Genomic DNA, 11484 nt, shown 5'->3' with positions numbered 1-11484 from the left:
CGTGTTGCAGGCTGCAATTCAAAGTCCTCTTGCGGCAGAGAGTTGCAGCTTGCATCAGCAAAGCGGGAAAAAATGGTTCAAATGGCTCTGAGCACTACGGGACTTAACATCTGAGGTCATCAGTCCCCTAGAATTTAGAACTACTTAAACCTAACGACATCACACGCACCAATGCCCAAGGCAGGATTCGAACCTGTGCCGTAGTGGTCGCGCGGTTCCAGACTGTAGCGCCTAGAACCGCTCGCCCTCTTCGGCCGGCTACCCTTTTCTATTCTTTCCTCCACAAGTGCAGTTAGTGTTACCTGAAGATCATTGCACGATAATACAAAGAAGAAAATCTACAGTTGCGTCTTTCACAAACAGATTAGTGCGTGGAATGTCTGCGACATGGAACTAAAATATTATAACGGAGCCACGCTTGCGTAAGGCGCGTAAGTAGCTCCTCCGGACACTCGGGGCTCTCTCCGGTTCCTTGTGATATGGTGGCCAGGCAGGCAGTTGTTTTCCGACAGCCAATCAGCGCGACGCGACAGTCGGTGATAAGGCGGTGCGCGCCTCCCAGACCTCCCTGTGTGGCCGACCTCCCCGAACCGTGAGCAACAAAGCAGTCAGTGCGCCAGCAGGCAGCGAGGGACACAGGCGCTACCTAACCATGTCTGTCGTACGAGTAACAACGCGCGCCTTCTCCACGGCGAGATGTCTTCTCAAAGGTGCGTGAAGGCTTCGTCTACTGCTTTTAGTGAGGCATTTTCTAATATGATTCACTCAGCACAGCCTCATTTAATACGGCTACATTCCATTTTCAATGCTCCGTGTGGTGAACGTTACTGCCGCAGCCTTCTGTCCTAATATTGTTTTGTTGCAGATCTACAAGCTAGTCGATCCGTGCAAGCCCACCGACCTCTACTCAAGTACCGCAACCTATACTCACAAGAACCTGCTTACTGTACTCAAGAGTAACTATCTCTCTACAATTCTCACCTAGTTGAAACCTTTTCATTACTAACTTAGCCATTCGGGGATGACATCAGGCTGTATTTGTCAACCGCTCCCTTTCTTTAATCAAAATGTGACACTAACTTCTTTTCATTCCAATTCCATTTCGTATCTCCTCATCAGTTATCTGATCATCGCATCTAATCTTTACCATTCTCCGGGAGCACCATGTTCCAGAAGCTTTCATTCCCCTCTTCTCTGCATTGTTTATCGCACACATTTCGCTTCCCTACAATGTCTTCAGAAAATACTTCCTGACTATTAAGAGTATATTTCATATTACAAACTATGTCTTTTTCAGAAATATCTTTCTTGCTGTACCCAGTCTGCATTTTATTACTATCCACTGCGGCCATCATCAGTTACTTTGGTCACCAAATAGCAAATCTCATCCTCTACTTTTACTGCATCATTTCCTAATCTAATTCTCTCAGCATCACCTGATTTAATTCGACTTCATTCCATTACCATACTTTTACTTTAGTTGATGTTCGTCTTACAGCCTCTTATCAAGACACTGCACATTTTATTCAACTGCACTTCCAAATCTTATGAGATCTCTGAAAGAATATTACCATGTTGTTCGCATACTTCAAAGTTTCTTTTTTTTTTATGCCTGAACTAGTTCCCTTTCGGTCTTCCCCTTGATTTCCTACACAGCATGATCCAAGTTCAAACTGAAAATGCCGGTGATAGGATACAGCCCTGTCTCACTCCCTTCTGAACTACTGCCCTTCTTTCATATCCGACTATAACACTTATAATCTGGTTTCTGTACAAGATGTAGATAAGCTTTCGCTGACTGTATTGCATCCCTGCTTCCTTCAGCGTTTCAAAGAGTACTTTCCAGTCAATATAGTCAAAAAATTTGTCTAAACCTATAAATACAGTAAACGTTAGTTTCTACTTCTTTAACCTAACGTCTAAGATAAGTCATAAGATCAGTACTGCCTCGCGTTTTTTCTACATTTCTCTGGAAACAAGAGTGATAATCCCGAGCTTGGCTTCTACCCTTTTTTCTATTCTTCTGTAAATAATTCGCGTCAGTACTTTGCAACCATGACTTATTATTCTGATAGTTTGGTAATTATAATTGTATCAAAATGTCAGCAAGAGATTTCAGCCACTTCCAACTGTTTGACACACTGTAGCGATGGATCGTATACACCTTTTCGCTTCCTTGTCGGGGTACCAGAAACACAAACTTCAGACGCTTAGTAAACCCTCATAGGTATAAAAGCTGATCAGTCTCCTGAATCAGCACTACAACTCTGCTTGTGCTAAATTACTTCACTTTTCATGTATTAAAAATTAATGTTGGTTTTAGGAAAATACAAGCGTATCGCGGAAATATTTCGTTTTGCTTCCCAAAGGAGAAAACGGCCAGCAACCTGCTCTGATATTAACAAAACTTGGAGAACGTTTCTAAATGCTATAAAATAGGAAGTTTTCAGCCCACTTTGCTTCAACAACGTTACTGAGCTCTTCGTAAAACGTGCAGTGCAAAATGTTTTGCTATAGCTGTACGTCCTGTTGTGTTTTATTCTTCTTATCTCAGTCTTTACCTCGCAGTGAGCTATGGCTGTAACAAACTCTCGTTATCCACCTCCTCGTTGCCTTCTTCCTCCCTTGCACTCGTGCTACGGTAGTGCAGGATCTGCTGTTTGCGGTGAACACTTTCTAATTTTGAATAAGGCTTTGTTATTTCTGCGGTCGTATGTGATTATTACCGCCACACCGCTTATTAGACACAACATAGGAAGAAACGTCGTGAACATTATTCATCCTGCGAATCGTGCACGTGTCTTACTGTGTTTTCCACGACTTAACTGTTTGTGAGGCTTATATTGGAACCAGCCCGTCGTTGTACCAACGTTGTTAACTCCGAGTGAGGATTGCAGCCAAGTCTCGCACACCTCCCTGTGTCAGAAACCGCCGCATTACTACGCTTGCCAGCACAACAGTCGTTGTGCGATGTAGAATATTTTAAGTTACCTCTAACTTACATTATTGCGAACCTTTTGACATATGCTCTGTAATATAATAATATTGAAACGTCCCCTTAGAAAAATTATACAAGACTGGTCTTAAACTGACACACAATAGTTTTTAGCGCAACGCAATCTGACTCTCAAAAATCCCTACGAAAGAATGGCCCTCACTAACATTAACCTATATGTTTCACAAATCACTTACCTCACAAAAATCTTCGTTACTCGAACTACTGCAATACAGCGAGCGCCACTACTGCCAGCTAACTAAAAGATTCAAACTACGGAAGTCACTAACTACTGATAGGCACAGTTAGCAAATTAAAGATTTTAATAGAGAACAAACAATGTATTTACCTTAATAATCATAATATATATCAGTTCATGACATCAATTCTTACAAATTTCAAAACTCCGCCATCTCTCTCCCCACGTCCACCACTGCTGGCGGCTCACCTCCAACTGCGCAACGCTACAATATCAAACTGGAGCGATCTTCGTTTCCAGACACTGTTGTGCTAACACCGATTTCTAGTTAAAGGTAATCCGCCGAGGAACATAATACAGTTTCTTCTTTTCTATTCTCGTCTATAATCTCACGTGTGAAAAGAAAATCTCACGAGATATAAATTAGCAAGTACTTCTACCTACCTCTGGAGTATCTACCGAGAGATGGAAAAAGAAAGGGTTACTAATGTGTCAGAAAAACCATATTGGTATTGCCTGGAGTGATCTAGAAAAACTGCAATAATAACAATTCAAGATGCAGGCAATGACATTTCAGTTCCGCAATTTTCGGCCAAGTATATTTAGTTCCGAAGACGTTAAGCGCAAACACCCTATCATTTCCAAGACATATTCCAATTCCTGAAGTCGCTATTATGACGTGACAAAGCGTTGGCGGATACGCCTGAAACGTGGACTTCCGTCGGAAGCTGTCAAATAAAGCTGGTTGACGCATCAGAGGGAGGCAAGGGCGTCTTTCAAGTCGATAACTACTTTGTAGACTCGTACCTGTTAGCTGTGGCGTATTATTATTATTATTATTATTATTATTATTATTACTGTGTTGTTAGAACATTCTGTATGATGGCTCCTGTTCTGTCTTGAGCGGAGTGTTTATGCTTTATCATGTAGATCGCTGCGGTGAGTGGTCGTGACTGTAGTACCGCGTTTTTCGTATCGACGGTTGCAGGGAGAGGGCCAGAACCGATACCAGCTTTTAGTCCGCTCTACTCGAGTAGTGGCAGACTGGCCGCCAGACCTAACGCCACAGTAAATCAGACGGTCGTTGCTCAGTGCGCCGAAACAGCAAAGACAAGTGTGTGCGGCCTGTCCGCTCTACTAGACAATGTCCGCTGTGCAGGGAGCGACCTGACTGCGCGTGCGGTCTGCAGCGCTCAGTTGTTATTACAGACTTTTATTACGTATTTGTCTCACCGAGAAGTTCCTATAAGAAAATGAAACTTGATTATTCTTTCTTGTTGACGTTTTCAAGGCAGAAAAATTTACGAACAAGTATATTTCAAGAAGGGTCTGAATATGGTAAAAAGGAGGGACACGCCGTTCAACATCGCATTGTGTACAACATTAAAGTGATTAATTTCGCTTTTTATTCTTGTTGCACACGTTCTTGTTGCCAAGTCGTTATGCATTTTCCTCTCCTGATCGACTCATTTAGTAGTTTCCCTTCTCGGTGATGTACCTTTCAAATCTCACGAATGAGGCTGAGCTGGAATTCGGCGATTCGAGTACTGAATCTGAAACAGACCTTTAAAATAAGAAGGGAATTTGGTACGCGTATGTCTGAGGTACAGAAAAAGTTTTTTACCACTTTATTGTTTGGCGAATACGTTCCTCTTAGCTAAGTAAGATACAGTGGGCTCTGTTTGTCCACTGCACTCATAGTCTCGTTTTGTCCAACATAAATTTTAGTTTCAGTGTTTACGAAATTGGTTTGGCAGTCCATTTTCCTACATAATATAATTTCAGCTGCATGGCAAGTGGTTAACAGACATACGTGTCTTTTGTCATAAGATGTCACAAATATTTAGTGAAATGGTTCAAATGGCTCTGAGCACGATGGGACTTAACATCTGTGGTCATCAGTCCCCAGAACTTAGAGCTATTTAAACCTAACTAACCTAAGGACAACACACACATCCATGCCCGAGGCAGGATTCGAACCTGCGATCGTAGCAGTCCCTCGGTTCCGGACTGAGCGCCTTAACCGCGAGACCACCGCGGCCGACGGAGAGGAGAGCAAAGGGGCCTAAGATAAGCTATGGAAAAGCTATAGCTGAGGGATCAGTTTTTTTAGATCTGCTTAAATAAGCGAGAAACTGAAATTTAGTGAGACGACTTCTAAACGTTTAATTCCGACGTTAGCACTCTTTACTCGATCAGCTTATAGTCGCATACACAGTCACGCGAAAAAATTTCGAGACTGGACCCATAAAAAATGTAAAAAAAAGTTGAGACGGTAGTTTTAATGCTTCAGGTGTGTTGCATAGTCTCACTCTTCAGTAAAGCGCTCAGACCGTTCGAAACTGTCAGGAAAGACCTGTGGGGTGGTATTCCACTCGCGCGTGACATTGGCATGAATGTAGTTTCCTTTCGCAAAGCGTTGGCAATTCATGTGAATTTCTGCACTTTGTCGTTTTGTAATAGGTTCCTATGTAACATCAAGTCTCGTAAGCTACGATGAGTTTTTTCCAGAAAAGAAGTTTCATTTTTGTATTTCAGTCAAATCGGGCAAACGTCCACGCCTCGTTCTTTTGTTTCGGGAGTCAAGGTGTACTGGACAATGTTTGCACACATTTTTCTTTCAGAATGTTTTGAAGAACGTCTTGAACACATGATGTAGATTCGTTGCTCCATTGCGAATTGTGACACAATGACGTTGACACCTTACTGGCCGCACGTCCACTGCTTAGCGCTGCCTGCGCACAACTGGCTGGCCGAACGCGTGTCTGTTATTCACAGTAGTTAGTTCAATCTGTCACCGTAGTTACTGCGCGGACGTCGCTTATAAGCCAGAAAAAATCAGTCTCGGAACTTTATGGACAGACGGTGTACACACGTTGCTAGCGCTAGAGGCACGGGGGTTGTGCACGGATATACAGGGTGTATCAAAAAGAATCATCCGATTTGGCATGTCTATATTTCTGAAACTAATGAACGTATGCAATGAATTTTGGTTTTTGCTGAACAGGAAACTCAAAACGTTCTCTTTCATACCTTTTCCTAGGTGTGCAATATGCCACCCTTAAGGTGCACGGCGTATGTCAATGCGGTATTCAAATTGTTCCCACACTGCAGCGAGCATGTCTTGAGTTACAGCTTCCACAGCTGCTGTATGCGATGTCTCAGTTCATTCATTGTTGTTGGTAACGGAGACACATAAACAGAGTCTTTTATAAAACCCCACAAGGAATAATCACAGACAGTCAGGTCCGGCGACCTTGGAGGCCAGTAATGTAATGCTGAATCATTTGGTCCAGTATGACAGATCCATCTTTCAGCAATCCTTTGATTTAAAAATGGCCGAGCTTCCAGATGCCAGTGTTACTATCTAGTGGAAACCACGTAAAACTGAACAGTTTGTTCTTTCCAGCAGTACGTTACTCACGCACGTATCTCAAATATCATAATAATTATGATATTTTTAAATCGGATGATTCATTTTGATTCACTCTGTATAAGTAGGTAGCAGTTAAAGGTTTAAACGGTGTTACTTATAACCGTTCCAAGAGATGTTCCTGGTGGCATGCGATTTCATACAGAATAATGACGCGCAGTCTGCTGATTATGAATGCAACAACTTCTTGTCTCCCCGACAGTCCAAAACTTGTGGTGCAAATTTCTTGCACCTTCTGGTTTAGAAACGGTTAGCTTCGTGTCAACGGGCGGTGACCTCGGTAAGGTTCAAAAATTGCTCTGAGCACTATGGGACTTAACATATGTGGTCATCAGTCCCCTAGAACTTAGAAGTACTTAAACCATACTAACCTAAGGACATCACACACATCTATGCCCGAGGCAGGATTCGAACCTGCGACCGCAGCAGTCGCGCGGTTCCTGACTGAGCGCCTAGAACCGCTAGACCACCGCGGCCGGCACCTCGGTAAGGAGAAGGCCTGTTGCGACTTGATGTGGAATTTCTCTATCTGTTGTTTTTGTTACAAGTTGTTCCTGTTCGTGGTGTATCAAAACGGAGACATGATTTTTCCTACGACTCTCAGCTCGTTTGATGCTGCCCGCCACGAATTCCTCTCCCGTCTCCAGTGCAAACTTTTCATCTCAGAGTAGAACATTCAACCTGCGTCTTCATATATTTGCTGGATGTATTCCAATCTCTTACCCTCTACAGCTCCCTCTAGTACCATGGATGCTATACCCTGATGTCTTAATACATTTCATATAATCCTGTCCCTTCTTCTACTTCTTAGTCTTTTCCATGTCTTCCTTTCCTCGCCGATTCTGCGTAGAATCTCCTCGTTTCTTACCTTATGAGTCCGCCTAATTTTCAATATTATTTTGTAGCAAGACATCTAAAACCCTTAGACACTCTTCTATTTCGGTTTTCACACAGTTCATGTTTAACTACCACATAATTCTGTGCTCCAAACGTACAATCTCAGAAATTTCTTCCTCAAATTACGGCCTATGTTCGATACTATTAGATCTCTCTCTGCCAGGAATGCTATTTTTGCCAGTGATAGTCTGCTTTTGACATCCTCCTTGCTCCGTCTGGCGTTGGTTATTTTGCTGCCTAGGTAGTAGAATTCCGTAACATCATCTAAATCATGACCGTCAATCCTGATGTTAAAAAATGGTTCAAATGGCTCTGAGCACTAAGCGGCTTAACTTCTGAGGTCACCAGTCGCCTAGAACTTAGAACTAATTAAACCTAACTAACCTAAGGACATCACACACATCCATGCCCGAGGCAGGATTCGAATCTGCGACCGCAGCGCTCGCTCGGTTCCAGACTGTAGCGCCTAGAACCGCACGGCCACTCCGACCGGCCCCTGACGTTAAGTTTGTCACTGTTTACATTTCTGCTATTTCTCATTACTTTCATCTTTCTTCGATTTATTCTCGGAATTGGAACTGGCTCTGAGCACTATGGGACTTAACATCTAGGGTCATCAGTCCCCTACAACTTAGAACTATCTAAACCTAACTGACCTAAGGACATCACACAACACCCAGTCATCATGAGGCAGGGAAAATCCCTGACCGAGCCGGGAATCGAACCCGGGAACCGTGTGCGGGAAGCGAGAACGCTACTGCACGGCCAGGTATACTCTCAATCCATATTCCGTATCGTTAGGCTGTTCATTCCATTCAGCAGATCATGTAATTCTCATTGGCTTTGACTGACGATGGCAATGTCATCAACAAGTCGTACCACTGATATCCTATCACACTTTGAATTTTAATTCCATTCCTGAACCTTTCTTTTATTTCCATCATTCCTTTTATGTGGTAATTCCACGTAAAGTCGCTCTGTATACTTACTCCTACATATTTTACGGTAGATACTTTTTCCAGCAATTTGTCATCAATAATGTAGTTGTACAGTAGCAGATTTCTTTTCATATGTATGCGCAATATGTTACGTTTATTCACAACAGTAGTGAACTGCCAGATCCTGCACCATTCATCAGTCCTCTGAGGTTATTCTGCAAATCGATATTGCTTCTGGCGTTGCTACTTTCCTATAGTCAACCCCATCATCTGTAAACAGTCTTAAAGAGCTTCTAACGCTTTCTGCTGGATCATTTATATATACCATAAACAGCGGCAGTCCTTTCACACTGCCCTTGAGTACTACCGAAATTATCTTTAAATCTCTCGATGTTGTTCCGTCAAGGGTGACGTGCTGAATTCAACCCCTAGTAAAACTTCAATCAGTCACAAATCTGGTACGATCCTCGATAAGCTGCTAGTTTTTTCACGAACTGAGTGTATGGGACGCTGTCAAACGTAAATTCACACATATTCACGGCACTGGAGGGTATGTAAATGCAGTTGGAATTCTGTTTAAGAGGTATAACGGCCACCAGAGAGCAAAAGTGTTATTACCAGATCTGGTTGGTATATAAACGGCGTCACATAGGTCGTTTCTTATTAAAGCAAACATGGAATAAATTTGTTTAGTACATCTTTTGCACTTTTGTTAGGATACCTCGACTTAAATTTTGTTAGGACCATCCTGAATCCTGTGGTTTTTCTTTTCCTTCCCTTCTTGCAATTACGAATATGTTGTTTCCATTGCTTGTGGGACGAATATCGATCTCCGGTTCGTATGTGCGCTTAAAATACATAGTTCTGGAGTGTGCCACACGAACAGAATAAATGCTGGTTTTACATTTTCCTTTCTAGACTACACACGAGTTTACTTCTGGATATGGCGTCAAACTCCTGAAATAAGTGCCGAGCAATTTTTATTACCATCCTTATTTCATTCATTGGTCATCATTTTTTTGTTGCCAGTATTGGCGAATACTTCTTCCAGTTCTGTAAAATTTCAGTCTCTTACTTTTGGATACTAAATAAACATCGGTTGGAACTACTGTAGTTAATTTCATATCCACTTCCATACTTAATCAACCGAGTTCTTACATCATCTGTTGAGATTATTCTGCAGACGAAGCGGAAACGTAATTCTGAAATTCAATATGATTCACAGAAGATCTCTTGATGGATTTGTGCGTCTTGTAGCCAGCTTCCACTAGTCTTCTTGAGTTTTAGTCATGCATCAGGATGGGAATCGGAGCTTCTGATGTTGTGTGGAATAGATGGTATGACGTTTCACAGTTTTTAGGACGAAATTGAGTGTTACACTCCACTAGGTAGGTGTCTGTAATTCAGTTGTTCATGACTGAATACTATCATCCACCTTCGTTTTTTATTATGCAGGAGAAAAACATAAAATTGTACTAGAAATATATACCGGCGTCTATGGATAGACATAGGAACAAAACAGGCCACGAGTAAACATCACAGTTCTTTGGATAGACAGATTTGATACCGGATCGTTGTTGTTTTCCTATAGATTCACGGAGTTCTGGATTCATTATGAATAAAACAGCCGCACAGAGTTGCCAGCTGACGATGAACTCCCAAAGACAAGTCCCATTCTGCGGGCACTTATGCCGTCTTTTACCTCTCTGGTACTTGATCTGTCTTCATAGCCGCTACCAGCACCTGCGTTCACTAGCGTCAAGATTCCCAAACAGATACCGTGGGGTTTCCGAAGCCTACGATAAGGAGCTACTGTCTCGTCCTCTAAGTTAATGGACTGCATTTATTTTGTTATCGTGAAGACGAGTTGTAGCACTTAAAAGCCTCTTATCTCCAATCGGGTGTCATCATAACGAAAATATACCGATAATAGCCACTAGGAGTTGTCCACTGTTCTGATATCCATCGAGTGTCCTGAAGTGGCCACTGTGTTACTAAATGGGTGTGCTAAATTTGTCGGTTACGTGGGACAGTGGATAATGAAAAACCATATGTTCTTTACGATATCGTTTATTATGTAACAATATTTCATTGAGATAGAGCAACGTTGCGCAATTCCATTCCCTCTACGTAATGGGGGTCATTTTGTGCATTCAAGAGTCACAGAAATCAATGCTGATGCGTCTACCTAAACTGTTATACAGAAATATCGCTTTTAGGACATTTTGAAGGCTTTCCATATGGGATCACATAAATGCTCTAAGTTGTTGTTTGTGTTATCACATCAACGTTTCGCTCTTCTCGTGATGTTTAAAGCAACTCTTTCATTGCGTTGGGAAGGTGTCGTAATATTTCATAAATTCAGTTTTCTGTCCCTGAATTAAAAAAAGATGCAAATGTTTGTAACATTTGGTAACTTGAGAAACCACTTACCATATTCAGTGGAACGATAATATTAATTAGCAGACGCTAAAGAAATTAGGGACGACATTAACTTGGTTCCTACGAGACATACTTATCTCTATCACGACATGTGAATCTGGCGTAAAGTATGACGAAACTGACAGAAAATATTAATCACATTATTTTTTTGGTTGTTTAGCTTTACTCCCAATGGCCATACTGTGTCCATACTGAAGGAAATTTAATGAAGAACTGTTCTTTTGTGTAAAGCAGGTTACTCAACAAGTAAGTTGCAAGTTTTCTAACAAGTGAGTTGATCGCACTATTTTCCTTCTGTGGCTCCAGCCGGTGGATCTCACGTCACTGTCTTTTTCCGAGTAGGTTCTCTGAAGTATGAATCTGTCGCCTCAGAGTGAATATGTTGGACAAATTGAGACCACTGCTAGCCATGTTGCTCAAATAAAATTATTACCTACTTTTTCTACCACGGTTCCGATTTAGAACTTAGATTTTTTTTAAATCTTATGGGGCGTAACTGCTAAGGTCATCAGTCCCTAAGCTTACACTTTATTTAACCTAAATTATCCTAAGGACAAACACACACACTCATGCCCGAGGG

The 11484-nt window shown here is 42.0% G+C and overlaps 1 protein-coding gene across 1 annotated transcript in view; it reads left to right on the top strand.

The window, feature by feature from the left end:
- The first annotated feature begins 502 nt into the window (after window positions 1-502).
- Window positions 503-11484, top strand: part of LOC126352958 (ornithine aminotransferase, mitochondrial) — a 74008-nt gene continuing 63026 nt past the window's right edge. The window contains exon 1 of the mRNA XM_050002726.1: window positions 503-710. Coding sequence (XP_049858683.1) covers window positions 653-710 — 58 coding nt within the window. The 5' untranslated portion in view covers window positions 503-652. The remainder of the gene's footprint in view (window positions 711-11484) is intronic.

Source organism: Schistocerca gregaria, chromosome 1, assembly GCF_023897955.1.
Source record: "Schistocerca gregaria isolate iqSchGreg1 chromosome 1, iqSchGreg1.2, whole genome shotgun sequence".
NCBI lineage: Eukaryota > Metazoa > Arthropoda > Insecta > Orthoptera > Acrididae > Schistocerca > Schistocerca gregaria.
This window is presented reverse-complemented; position numbering and strand designations above follow the sequence as displayed.